This window comes from Cydia strobilella, chromosome 1 (genome assembly GCF_947568885.1).
Source record: "Cydia strobilella chromosome 1, ilCydStro3.1, whole genome shotgun sequence".
Lineage (NCBI taxonomy): Eukaryota > Metazoa > Arthropoda > Insecta > Lepidoptera > Tortricidae > Cydia > Cydia strobilella.
Genome location: NC_086041.1, coordinates 25,468,996 through 25,483,523, shown reverse-complemented (window position 1 = coordinate 25,483,523; position 14,528 = coordinate 25,468,996). Strand labels below are relative to the sequence as shown.

The 14,528-nt window shown below is 40.6% G+C and overlaps 1 protein-coding gene across 1 annotated transcript in view; it reads left to right on the top strand.

Annotated features, from left to right (window-relative positions):
• The window catches only part of LOC134742860 (prolyl 4-hydroxylase subunit alpha-1), a 162,655-nt gene extending 148,334 nt beyond the window's left edge, over positions 1–14,321 (top strand). Inside the window, exons 3-13 of the mRNA XM_063676048.1 lie at positions 1,914–2,119; positions 3,965–4,110; positions 4,266–4,422; positions 4,756–4,937; positions 5,898–6,037; positions 6,326–6,450; positions 7,828–7,981; positions 9,135–9,359; positions 9,812–9,871; positions 11,587–11,752; positions 13,547–14,321. Of these exons, the coding sequence (XP_063532118.1) occupies positions 1,932–2,119; positions 3,965–4,110; positions 4,266–4,422; positions 4,756–4,937; positions 5,898–6,037; positions 6,326–6,450; positions 7,828–7,981; positions 9,135–9,359; positions 9,812–9,871; positions 11,587–11,752; positions 13,547–13,665 (1,662 nt within the window). The 5' untranslated portion in view covers positions 1,914–1,931 and the 3' untranslated portion in view covers positions 13,666–14,321. The remainder of the gene's footprint in view (positions 1–1,913; positions 2,120–3,964; positions 4,111–4,265; positions 4,423–4,755; positions 4,938–5,897; positions 6,038–6,325; positions 6,451–7,827; positions 7,982–9,134; positions 9,360–9,811; positions 9,872–11,586; positions 11,753–13,546) is intronic.
• The last annotated feature ends 207 nt before the right edge of the window (positions 14,322–14,528 follow it).

Here is a 14,528-nt window from a genome sequence, read left to right as displayed (position 1 = left end):
CCGCTGCAATTAAATCTAGCGATTCATCACCTCGTTCTATTTCTCTGCCGCAACTACCGCCGACACCATCACCGACACCGGCGGCTATATCGGCTCCAGCGGCCAGCCAATCTCAACGTCAACAGAATATCAAAGACTGTTTTTGTTAGAGTAGAAATAAAAATCTTTAAAAATAAATATTGGCATTTTTTTTCTTTTCTTTCCTGGCCGCGTAGCCAACATGCCAATCGCTTACGCTCCGTAGCGATCGAAACGCAACTGTCACTGTCGCACTAATATGGAAGAGTGATAGAGAGACACAAAGCGTTTCGTTGTCGAAGCGATAGCGATAGCATAGCATCGTACATCCCTACACAAGACTATTAACCTTTTCTCGTATAACTCGTCATCACTCACTCTTTATTTGTGTCCCTACCTAATTTATTAACACCCACATTTATTAAGCATACGTCATGTGAAATTATAAGACTCCTCTGACCGTCTGTCTGTCACCAGGTTGTATCTCCTCAACCGTGATAGGCAGTTGAAATTTTCACAGATGATGTATTTCTGCTGCCGCTATAACAACAAATACTCCGACTCGCTCTTGTCGGGTTATTTACGGTACAAGACAGGCTTTTTACGGAGATTGTTATCTTCACAAATACATAGTTATAGTGGAAGACTAAGACTTCGACGTTCGTAAAAACATGAACCATAACCGAAGACGCTATGCTCTTGATAAGGTATTGAAGTAGGTGGGGATCGGGCAATTTTCAAGCCCATTACTCTTGGGCCTTCTCTTGGCATCGGGGCAAAAAAAACTATTATGTATACATATACAATAGGCATATGTACCTACGTAATTCCAGTTGAACCTTACAAATGACCGGTGCATCATGCGTATTGATGCGGATATGTGGCGGTACAAAAGGCATGCACAACGTACCGTGACATACCTACAGTCAACGCCCTGTCCGTTCACATTGCAAAGAATTCAAAAAATTACCTTATATGTCCTTGATTTGACCGGTTTTCCCATAAAACGGTACTATCCGAATTATTCAAATTACCCCAGTCCCGTCCGATTAAACATGAGCTATTTTGTTTAGGTGTTCTAAAGATATTAATATTCGGTATCTATCCGAATGAGATTAGGTATATAGGTATGCAAACTTATTAAATGGAAGAATGATATGAATATACGAGAAAACATGAGACTGGTTTACCACTTTAAAGACTTTTAAAACCTTGATTTGGGGCAATATTTTAAAAACAAGTGATGACCACGTTTTTTCCACAAATTGAGGTTTTTGTTGGTATACAGATATGTTCCATTGTTTCATTCATAATAAGTCGATAAAATGCGAAGACGCTTCCTTGAAACAATATAATGAATCATATATTATTTAAATCCATTCTACTGTAAGTAATTTAATTAATCATTAATTATCCTTATCTGTAAGCTACTCTTTAAAGTAAGTTTAAAAACTTGTAGGCACCAGCAGTACCTGCTGCTATAAGCGATGCATTATGCAAATCAATGCAAATATGTTTTCAAGACATCTTCTACAAAGGCATTTTGAACTTAGTTTCACCGGGCGACCCCAAACACCAGCATTCCTCAGTTTAACATGAGATATTCGTGTAATAAGCAGAAGGATTTGTGCAATCCTACTTAGCTCTTATAACATTAGCATTATTGAAATACTGGCTTATAGCATTTGCGGTTAAATGTCGGAAAAGTTCGGCTCCGAAACAGGAGATGGGGCCGAGGGAAAGAAAAAAATAGCAATTTTTAATTAATTATAATTCCCCTGATTAGGTGTTTAACCTCCGCAGTAGGACTCCGTACTGATGGCAGTTACTACGTATCCGATTTGAAACTCGATCTGTACCTACGTAACTTATGCACAACCAAATGTTTCTTGCAGATTAACAGTACGTCAAAAATGGTTCCTAAAATCTCGCACATAGCATGCCTAAGCTTCTTCTTTCTGCACCTGGAGTCATGGACCCACGCGGAACTGTTTACTGCCATAGCCGAGATGGAACCGCTGCTACAGACGCACAAGAGGATCATTGATGACTTAGACCATTATATTATTAAGGAAGAGGAAAGAATCGCTGTATTGAAAAGGTAAGTTCAACTTTATACCTACCTATAGGACGTTACAAAACCACGCCAGCATACAAATGGATTTTCTGAAATATGAACCGCGTTTCTTTCGTACATGAACATAGGGAGTACCCACTTTTCATCTTCAAAATTAAACCTTTTTCGAAATGGCCAAGTTGGATTCAATCAAGCAAATACAAATTGAGTTCGTTGTGAATGGTTCTGAGTATAATCGTAATTATTTTAAACTAATATTTATGTACAGTCAGAAGAAGATGAAATTGACGCGACTTTATTGTTAAGAGGATAAGAGCGTGTCGAGGTCATTTTGAACACCTCGCCCCCTTAGCAACTTCTGCTGCTGGCTGTACCTACCTAATTAGTTAAAGCTAACTTTTGGTTTACCGTCAAACAAAAGCATAATAGGTAACATCTGTGGTACTATACCACTACGCTTTGAAATAAAATACCAAATATTGTTTGCAGTAAGTATATTTATTATATTTCGTCACAATGTTTGAGAAAATTACTATACCTACATCGGAAATATGAATTTTCTATCTCGGATCTTTTGTCAGAAACTAACATAGGTATTTTTTTTTACTTTCTGGTGTATGCCATACATGCATGATAATTAATAGCTATACACTAAACATATATTTACCTAATAAATAAGTGTAAGCAGCTTTCTTTATTATTATTTAAACTTTATTGCACTTAGGGCAAAGATTCTCGAATGTGTGTTGTGTTTCTTTGTATGTAGTAGTAGTAGTAGTAGCATAGAGTAACTTATACTAGAGCGGTACTGTCATAGTAAATTTTGTAACCCCAGTAAATTCACTGCCATCTGTCGACACACTTTAAAACTAAAAATGAAGATTTATAAAAATACGATAAAATGTATTTAAATATGGATAAATGATTTTTTTATTTGCATTAATTATTTTTATATGATTTTGACCCATGTTCTTTCACTGATATGCTATAAAATTATAAATAACAAACGAAACCGTCAACGCCCTCTATACGAGAGTAGGCCAAAACTAGTGGCGCCATCTGATCGAGAATCAAATTTTCGTGATTTTCGAGGCACGTTTTTTCCTTAGACTGTATCCATCTATTACGGAGTTATATCTATCTTTGGTAGTAGTAAATCACTTTAGGGTACATAAAAATTGGTTAACATGAAATTCATATAAATTTAGGTACAAGAAGGTAGGTAGGTATGTATTTAAGAGAATAAATTTATTCTTCTGACTAGTTTTGAGTTCACGAAACCTAAACTAAACTCATAAATACCATCGCATAAATGTTACAAATAGTCCGGCGTCGTCACCCACGTCTCGGAGCAACGCTCTATAATTTGAACACCAATCTAAATGATTTAGTCACTGGCCCGCCTGTTCTCAACTCTGCAGCGCTTTTTAATTACCTACGCAACCTTACTATGGAAATGGGGAAAAAACGTGAGCTATAATGATAGTGATTTGTGATGCAAATGAAATGTTTAAAAAAATTTAAGCAATTTTTTATAAAATCTGCAAATTAGGGAATGTATAAAATGGGTCTTCTATTTTATACATTCCCTATTTTGCATAGATATAGAAAACTAATTTGCACTGAATGATAAAAACAGACTAAATCGTAATGTACTGCTGCATGTATCCAGATTTGACGAATGCGCCATTCCCGAACAGCTGGCGTATAACGCACGCGCACTGCATATCATACTACGTCAGGCGATAGAGCGATCCTTTCGTGAATGGTGCAATAGCGGCGCCTTTGCCAGATTTCGGCACACCCGGATCGATTGATTGAGACGTAACATCATTTCACATAAACTTAAACTACTTACCCTTTTTCCAGGCACTTGGACCTGTACAAGCTTGAGCATAAAAAAGCGATGGAAGACATTCCCAACTATTTGGGAAATCCTATCAACGCATTTACCTTGATTAAAAGACTGACTACGGAATTAGATGATATAGAAGATAGTATAAAAATTGGCACAGGTTGGTACCTACATATATTTTTTATTTAGTTTAGTTTTGGTGCGACTCTGTCCGTCTGTCTGTGTGTCTGTCTTTTGCAATTTAAGCCCATTTGCGAGTGTTTTTTTTTTACATTTAAGGTACCATTTGTTGAAACTTACTTCTATCGATTGCAGAATACATAAAGAACATTACGATGAACCACGCGGACGTGAAGTACCCCACGCTAGAAGACTTGGCGGGAGCGGCGCAGGCCCTAACGAGATTACAGACCACCTACCACTTAAACGTTCACGAGCTCGCCCAGGGCGTACTCAACGGAGTGAAGTACAGGTAAATTTTCATTATTGAATACACATATTAGAATGTGTTCATGACTAGACGCTAAAGGCCTTGAGGGGCAGATGATATTCTAGAATACACCACGAATTTTTTCCCGCGACCCTCTCTATCTGATGGTTGGCAAACCTGCTTAACAGATGACTAACGTAGCCTTACTTTGACCGCTCATGAGCCGTTGAGTCACAGCAAATTTTTCACTATTACGGTTTAAAAAACATTTACCTATTTGCGATTGTAAGATGTAATATCTTATAGACAGTAGATACAATATCTTTGGCCTTACTTGCAAGTTGAGTACCACAAAGTAATAACCATGTTTCACAGCTTCCCCATGTCGGCTGCGGACTGCTACGAGCTCATGCGAGCGCTGTACAACATGAAGGACTACGAGAACGCACTGGCGTGGGCCATGGAGGCACTCAGCAAGCTGCGTGAGAAGACCGTCTCGCACTCCTTTACGGAGATAGACTTGCTCGAGTACATCAGCTTCTCGCATTACCTGAAGGGTGAGTCACCTGTCAATATTATATGTACAACATGACTAAGAGATCACTGGCGTGACCCATAGAGGCCCTCAGCAAGCTGTGGAACGAGACCGTCTCGCACTCCTTCGCGGAGATTCCTACAGCTACACGAGTACATCAGCTTCTCGCATTACCTGAAGGGTGAGTCACCTGTAAATGAAGGTTGATGTAAGTTATTACATTACCAAAGTATTAGCTAAAAATAATTATCAATTTCTTTCTCTGTAAATAAATTAAAGGTGAACATATTGGTCTGCTTTCTCTAGCCCTAGCAAGTAGCAGTAACTGCAGCTTATAATAGCCTAGATACCCAGGCTACTATAAATAAATAAATATTATAGGACATTCTTACACATATTGACTAAGTCCCACGGTAACTATGGACCAGTATGCTTTATCTTAGCGCTAAGATAAGCGTAGGCTCTGTCGTCACTTTCTACCAGTGTTTTTAAACGCCAATTGAGATCCTTTTTATTGGCAAATCCATTATATTCTGTAAAAGAATATATGGAATTGACGTCTAATATTATGAATTGATTTAATTTATTATATGATATGATATTGTTAGTTTATTCTTATATTGTAATGCCTTGTACTTTAATTTGACGATCATTACGAGATATCTAGGTATAAGTTGCTATATTGACATCTTTTTCGTAATTATGCTATTATTTGACATTGTATATTTATATCCTAATATTTATTTGACTTTGTGATGATTTTTTATGCTATTGATATTTAATGATGATTTTTATCTGTATTGACATTTGTATACCTATAATAGTTGACGATCATAATGTAAATTCGTATAGATTAGCTTAAAATAATTTATAATATAATTTAATATAATGAAATAAATAAATCTTAATTTAATCTGAAGCTTTACAATGCGGATACGGTGTGCAAACAGTATCTTAAATGTGTCTTTTTTTCGCATTACAGGAGACGTGAAGAGTGCCTTGGAATGGACGGAGAAGCTGCTTGCCTTAGACCCTGAACATACGCGGGCGCGGGGCAATGTGCCGCACTTCATGAAAAGTATCGCCGAGCAGGAGAAGGCCGCACGGAGGAGGCAGCGAGGGGTCTGTAGATGACAACAAATACACTAACACAACAACAAATAACATAACAAAGACATGTTTATTCGGAAAGTTCACCTTTCATAGGCTGATAGCCGGGTGGAAAATTGCATTTCCCACCCTAGGGTGGAAAGTAGTTTTTATTTGTACTTCGAGCAACGGCTAACAGTTATGCCATATTATTCAGTTAAAAGCTTGTCGAAATTAAATGTCTAAAATAAATAAATAAATTATGCTACTTATATTTAATCTTCCGTTATCAATTATCATGTAATGTATCCGTTGCGACAGGAAACCGGGGAAGAGTCGACGAAACCCGAGGTGTCCGACGAGATGAGAGATTACGCCATTGAGAGAAAAAAATATGAGGCGTTGTGCCGCGGCGAGATGGATATCTCAAGTGAAATTGCTAAAAGGTACTACGGATCAGATTTCAGACTAATTTCCGGCCAGTTGCGGTACTTCCATACAAGCCCAAAAGCCGGGCTTGCCTTAGATGCCTTACCGAAATTACTTAGTGATAAGATCAAAATATTATTATAGATTAAACTTTAAAGTGGAAAAATTACTGCCTTGGGTGGGTGGTTGGGTGCCGTAAGTTCAAGTCTCACCCAAGGCAGTAATTTTTCCACTTTTAAATTTATTCTAAGCTTAATAGCATCGATCGCAGACGTTTCTGCTTGTTAAAAATTAATTATTATAGATTATTTTTAAACCGCGCGCCACATGACCCCGTATCATTAAATTCAAGCCACAGCGCTCAGACCGCGGCGCGTGTTGCTAATTTTTGCCGTGGCACCACTTCAAGAAATCAGTCGTAGTTATCCTGCTCGCACTCGTCGGCTTGCAACCGGGCTTGCTTTTTCTTCCCGCTCTAGGCGCTCTAAGCCTAACCGCCATAGAACGATGTTTATTTGTATAGCAATTTTATAAGGCGATGGAAACCTGGCTTTTGGTGTGAAGTTAGCTGCATTTAAGTTCGCATGAGCGCGCGTTTACTTCAGACTTCAAGTATATTATTATTTAGTCGAGTCGAAAGTAACGAAAGTTCAATTTGTTTAAGTGAATTAGTGAATGTGGATTTGTTCGTTTGTTGTGGCGTGTGTACATATATGTGTCCAATTCGTTAACAATGGATTAAGTTGTTCCTTGTGCCGGTATGAAATACTATGAAATGCGTCCACGTATTACTCAACGAAGGCAAGGTAAAGTCATTAAGTTTCGTGGAAAAACGGGATATCATTTCGGCGCCAAAACCAACACCCGACTTGTGTATTTCTCAGACATTGCAATTGCTGATATGTTTATAAAATTCTATCTAGTAATAGTATGCCCCCAGTGCGCTATGATTAGCTTGCCTCGACACGCTACCAGATTTGTTTTGTATTTTCAGCGCCGACTTTATGGTCATCGTGTGGTACATCGTTCGACAATCAATACTTATTAAAAAATAAATCGGTTTTTAAATTTTGAATTGATCAATCCGTTGATTCGGTGTAGGTATAAATATTAATCTAAGAACAAATTAATTTATTTTCTATGAAAATATTTTAATTTGTGTTTTTTTAGGTAGACACACTACTATATATACTATTATTTCAGTTTATGGTATAAATATTATCGGAAACAATCGCTACGAAAGTCGCAAAATATGTAACTTCTCTAATTTATATTAATTTATGATGAACATAACCCACCACGTTTGGCACAAGTCAAACCTTTTTTATATTGTATTTGAATTTCAAATGTGAAATGTTGTTGACAGTCATAAGTTATAACCATTGTATTTTCAGACTGAAGTGCCGTTACCTGACGGAGAACCACCCTTTCCTGCGACTAGCGCCGTTTAAGGTGGAGCAGGTGTACATCAGCCCGGACGTGTTCGTGTTCCACGATGTCATCAGCGACGACGAGATCCAGCAAATCCAGGACATGTCCATGCCGAGGGTAAGTCTCTTCCCATGGTCACCATGGGCGAGTTGGAGCAAGCTTAGGTTACTTGTTGGAAAACCATCCTTTCTACCAGCGCGCGCCGTTTAAAGTGAATCAGCCAGCACATGCAGGATATGTCCGTGCCGAGGGTAAGTCTCCTCCCATGGAATCCACGGACAAGCTTGAGCAAACTTAGGTTACTTGACGGAGAGCCATCCTTTCCTCCGGCTAGCACTGTTTAACCCTTTAAACGCCACGCCTATAGTGTGCGGCGCGTCATTGCGTGACCCTTGTCGCAAAGCACGAAGGTTGATATTGTGCTGTAGCCATACCGGTCAAAGGGTTAAGGTGGAGCAGGTGTACATCAGCCCGGACGTGTTTGTCTTCCACAATGTCATCAGCGACAACGAGATGCACATCCAACTCATCCAGGACATGTCCATGCTTAATGAAAGGCAATATATCTTCAGAGGTATCTGCGGGCAAGTTGGAGCTAGTTTAGATTACTTTCTTTTGAAGAGATTCAAGAGATGTAGAATTGTAAGCCAGTCTAGTCTAGTGTCCTAGACACAAGCATATTTATTGTTTAAAAGGTCCCAACCTGTTATGTAGTGGAGGCAAAATCTATGAAAATCGATATTTATGAGCGCCTCAACATCGCTAGTTAGATATTTGGTTTTATCAGGTGCTAGTCGCTCTGAAGATCAATCAATCGATCAATAGCTGGGAGAACAGGTTCATACGTGTCAGCAATTTGACACATTTTCTGTGACTGTTAAATCCAAAGTTTATTAAGTTATGAACAAAAACTACTAGTGGTTGTGTGAGTAGGTACCAATAGTACCGTCATTTTGTAAAATTTGTAAAAATTAACCGATAAATAAATTCTATATAATTATCGAATCAGCTCACAAAATTTCATGAGAATCTGTTGAGAAATGCAACCTGCACCTTCACTCCGCTCAGCCAATTAATGCCATGTATTCCGCCATATTTTTTTATATCGCACAATAAGTTTCGACGAGACATTTTCATTGGTTTTTTATCTTGTCAGCTGTAAAATAATTCTTGGTACAGATCGAATCGATTAATTAATCGAACAATGTAATAACTGGACAAACGGTATCGACTCGACTAACAATGCCTTTGCCTTACCTTCTATTCCCAGTTCAAACGCGCCGTGGTGCACGACCCGAAGACGGGCGAGCTGGTGCCGGCGCACTACCGCATCAGCAAGTCGGCGTGGCTGCGCGACGCCGAGGCGGCCGTGGTGGCGCGCCTGACTCGCCGCGTGCAGCGCATGACCGGCCTCGATGTGGGCTCGGCCGAGGAGCTGCAGGTCGTCAACTACGGCATCGGCGGACACTACGAGCCGCACTACGACTTCGCGAGGGTACTCCACCATCGCTTAACTCACCTCACCCGCTATCCCACAAAACACAACTGCTGGTGGCTGGGAGCAAAAGATGATTAACTTAGGGTCAGTTGCACTGACCACGATTGATGGACTTATCGACGTCAGTCAGCAATGTTTTATTAAACTTTCCATACAATAAAATGTAGCTAAGGTTACAGACGGTTTGATGCAACTGACCCTTAAATGACTATCTAAAGCGTAACACATTATTTGAATATTTTCAATTGTATTCTAATGCGAACTCGATAAACAACTAAGGGCCGGTTGCACCAAACACAGTCGACAGACTGACTAACGGATAAATTTAGCGACCTCTTTAACGGTGACAAACGGTTTGGTGCAACCGACCCTTAATGTAACATGAAATATTTCCATTTTAATAGCTGCACTCGCAAGTACACAAATTTTAAGATAATGTTTATTTACAGAAATATGAAAACGCCTTCAACCATTTCGATGGCAACAGAATTGCCACCGTGTTGTTTTATGTAAGTAAATAAACTGTAATCCTACATTTAAAAATGTTAACCGCATGTTTTTTGTACCAAAATATAATAATAAATTTTGATAAAAATGAGCAAATACAATTGACGCGAATGCGAGCAAATACAAAATTTGCACGGAAAATCCTACTTTGTTAAAACAGAAGGTTTACGTAAAAAAAAAACCGGCCCAGTGCGACTCTGACTCGCCCACTGAGGGTTCCGTACTTTTTAGTATTTGTTGTTATAGCGGCAACAGAAATACATCATCTGTGAAAATTTCAACTGTCTAGCTATCACGGTTCATGAGACACAGCCTGGTGACAGACAGACATCGGAGTCTTAGTAATAGGGTCCCGTTTTTACCCTCTGGGTACGGGACCCTAAATGAACAGTTTTGCTCTCATACTACATCAGTAACTTAAAAAGCCTATTTTCTATTGCGTAGACTAAAATGACATTTCACGTGTTGCTAATTTTTTACGTCTTATAAATAGTGATGTGCTACAACCGGTACTAACCATGAAGTTGGCTGAGGGGTTTAACTTTTCGTTTTTTCCGGGGTGATAGCACTTCTTCGCCGTGTCCATGCGACGAAGTAGATGTGCGATTAGAATCCATGTATATGGAAACTAAACTTAACAATAATGCAACAAACTTAACAAAATAATGGGTGGGGGTGTAGCAAAGGGTACCAGGACTTCTAGCAAAGGTTTCACAGGAAAAATCGTCGGTGTGATGTCAAATTGACAGTAGTTTTTTTATTGTATCTTACAGAATACGTCAAAATAAGCCGGTTTTACTTGAAAAACTTTTTTATCATAAAAAAAAACTTTTTTCTAAAATTTAAAAATACCGAGATATTGCACTCCAAAATTTGAAGATTTTGAAGGACAGAAACAAGAGAAGAGAAGAGAAGAGTATGACTTCGGGAATAAAAACTATTCTACACCCTTCCCAACAATTGCGACTATCTCCATATAAAATTTCATTTAAATCGGTTTTATTAGGTCCCATACAAATTTCCACCGCCCTTTTCACCCCTTTTAGGGTTGATTTCGGAGATAAAACCTATTCTATGTCCTTTCCTAGGACTCAAACTATGTCCATACCTAATTTCACCTTAATCGGTTCAGCGGTTATTAATTCCCCCATACAAATTTCCACCCCCTTAAGGCGTGAGTTCTGGAATAAAAGTATCCTATGTCCTTCCTCGGTACTCAAACTACCCCTATACCAAATTTCAACTAAATCGGTTCAGCTGTTTAAGCGTGAAGAGGTAACAGACAGACAGACACACTTTCGCATTTATAATATTAAGTATGCATTTCCTATCATGTAGAGAGTAGATTTCATTTATTGTTTATTTTGAATCTAAAATTAATTTAATATTTATCGGTTATTCACGAACCGAAATCTGAGATCAGCACTGTTTGTTGTGTAAGCTGGTATCATTATTTCTACGTTTGACATTTGTGATTGTCATTTTAGTCTACGCAATAAATTTACTGCCATCTATCGACACACTATTAAAACTAAGTATCATATAAGTATATATATATATATATATATACATAAATGATATATAAATGATTTTTTTATTTGTAATTATTATTTTTATATGATTTTGACCCATGTTCTTTCACTGATACGTTCTTTCACTTGTTGTTAAATAACAAACGAAACCGTCAACGTCATCTAAACGACAATTACGTTAACAGATGTCGGAGGTGGCGCAAGGCGGCGCGACTGTGTTCACGGAGCTGGGCCTGAGCGTGTTCCCGGAGAAGAACGCGGCGCTGTTCTGGCTGAACCTGCACCCCTCCGGCGAAGGCGACATGGCCACGCGCCACGCCGCCTGTCCCGTGCTGCGCGGCTCCAAGTGGGGTGAGTACTCACATCAGTAGGGCGGACATGTTCGACTGTTCGTGTTCCCGGTGAACGCGGCGCTGTTCTGGCTGAACCTGCACCCCTCCGGCGAGGGCGACATGGCCACGCGCCACGCCGCCTGTCCCGTGCTGCGCGGCTCCAAGTGGGGTGAGTACTCACATCAGTAGGGCGGACATGTTCGACTGTTCGTGTTCCCGGTGAATGCGGCGCTGTTCTGGCTGAACCTGCACCCCTCCGGCGAGGGCGACATGGCCACGCGCCACGCCGCCTGTCCCGTGCTGCGCGGCTCCAAGTGGGGTGAGTACTCACATCAGTAGGGCGGACATGTTCGACTGTTCGTGTTCCCGGTGAATGCGGCGCTGTTCTGGCTGAACCTGCACCCCTCCGGCGAGGGCGACATGGCCACGCGCCACGCCGCCTGTCCCGTGCTGCGCGGCTCCAAGTGGGGTGAGTACTCACATCAGTAGGGCGGACATGTTCGACTGTTCGTGTTCCCGGTGAATGCGGCGCTGTTCTGGCTGAACCTGCACCCCTCCGGCGAGGGCGACATGGCCACGCGCCACGCCGCCTGTCCCGTGCTGCGCGGCTCCAAGTGGGGTGAGTACTCACATCAGTAGGGCGGACATGTTCGACTGTTCGTGTTCCCGGTGAATGCGGCGCTGTTCTGGCTGAACCTGCACCCCTCCGGCGAGGGCGACATGGCCACGCGCCACGCCGCCTGTCCCGTGCTGCGCGGCTCCAAGTGGGGTGAGTACTCACATCAGTAGGGCGGACATGTTCGACTGTTCGTGTTCCCGGTGAATGCGTTACTGTTCTGGCTGAACCTGCACCCCTCCGGCGAGGGCGACATGGCCACGCGCCACGCCGCCTGTCCCGTGCTGCGCGGCTCCAAGTGGGGTGAGTACTCACATCAGTAGGGCGGACATGTTCGACTGTTCGTGTTCCCGGTGAATGCGGCGCTGTTCTGGCTGAACCTGCACCCCTCCGGCGAGGGCGACATGGCCACGCGCCACGCCGCCTGTCCCGTGCTGCGCGGCTCCAAGTGGGGTGAGTACTCACATCAGTAGGGCGGACATGTTCGACTGTTCGTGTTCCCGGTGAATGCGGCGCTGTTCTGGCTGAACCTGCACCCCTCCGGCGAGGGCGACATGGCCACGCGCCACGCCGCCTGTCCCGTGCTGCGCGGCTCAAAGTGGGGTGAGTGCTGACATCACAAGGGCGGACATGTTGGCACCTTTTTTTTTAACAGAGGCAATTTCATTTTGGAAATGAAACATATCGATTCCTATACAAAAATGTGGGAAGTTTCGAAATAAATCCATGTGGAAATTTCGCAATTTTGAAAACTTTCTGACTTCACATGCACCTTACGTCTATGCAATAAGGTTTATAAATCGACAGTGGACGATGGTACCTTTGGGAAAAAATATCCAAAAACTTACATTTAATAGCTCTATTTACCATCCTTATTTATAAGAGTTAGGAGCGAAAAACTATGTAATCCTAAAAAGTTTTTAAAAGCTCCTAAAAGAAGATTGATTCATATATTTTGCTCGTTCAATCAAAAGATATAGTTTATTTAAATCACTCACTCGTGTACGACACATGTCTAATGTGTGATTGATATACATCAAATTGTGTCAAAATATTTTCAATAATGTTCACATCCAGAGAGAAAAATAGGGACTACGTTTCTATGGAAAGGCGGTTTCGGGGCGGTCGTCCACTTTTGTCTTAAATACGCGTTTAAGTAAAATTTGGTAAAATAGATTGATATGTATTTGTCCATAGTGTGCAACAAGTGGCTTCACCAGGGCGGGCAGGAGCTGCTGAGGCCCTGCAGCCTGGAGTACCAGCAGGAAGGCATCCAGAGGAAGATCCCGCGCGCGGTGCCCAAGTCAGCGAGGTAGGCTGTTCCCATGCGTCTGCTAGATTTAACAAGAATCCATTCATCGTATTACATGTTTTATGTGTATCTAAAGTATAAGACAAAATCGTGCGTCGAATTCTACAGCTAATAGAGATGGCGCTGTTAGGCTCCGTATATTATGCGATAATCCTAATTGTCAAGAGTTGACGTTTGACAATTCAGTTGCCACAGGACATGGCGCCGTACAATGTCATCTTCTTTTTTTATTAAAATCTTGGACATGATTTTATACAGTCAATGAATCTTTGATATAAAACAAATGAACTGAATACAAATCCTAGCAATAGTTAGGTTATTTTAATAGTACCTAAACTAATTTATAAAACGGGCAAGTCTAATTAGTAATCAGTTTTATATTGAGTTGACGCAACCGATAATAATGAAAAATCAACAAAACAAACATGTTGAATTATTTCACATATTATAATAATAGTAATTGTGATTGTATTTTTAAAACTCAAAGAATAAACAATGAACCAACTAAGTGCCAATAGAGTCACTCACTCCTTCGATACAAACTGTAATATGACGAAGGTGAATTGATTCTTATTAGGCTATTGTTAATTTACAATAAAGTCACATTTTCATTTATTTTACATCCTCCTTATTATTACTATCGGGAAGTCGCATAAACTCCCCCCCCCCCCCCCCCCCCTCAGTCAGTCGCGCCCTTATAAACTTTATTAGTATATTATTAGTATATTTCAACTAAGAATCTCGAAATATGTTAATAAGCCTAATATTATGTCTAATGATAAACTATAGTTATTAATGGTCAGTTATATTTTCTTGCCCCATATTTCATTTAACCATGACACTAATACAATATGATATATCTAAGTA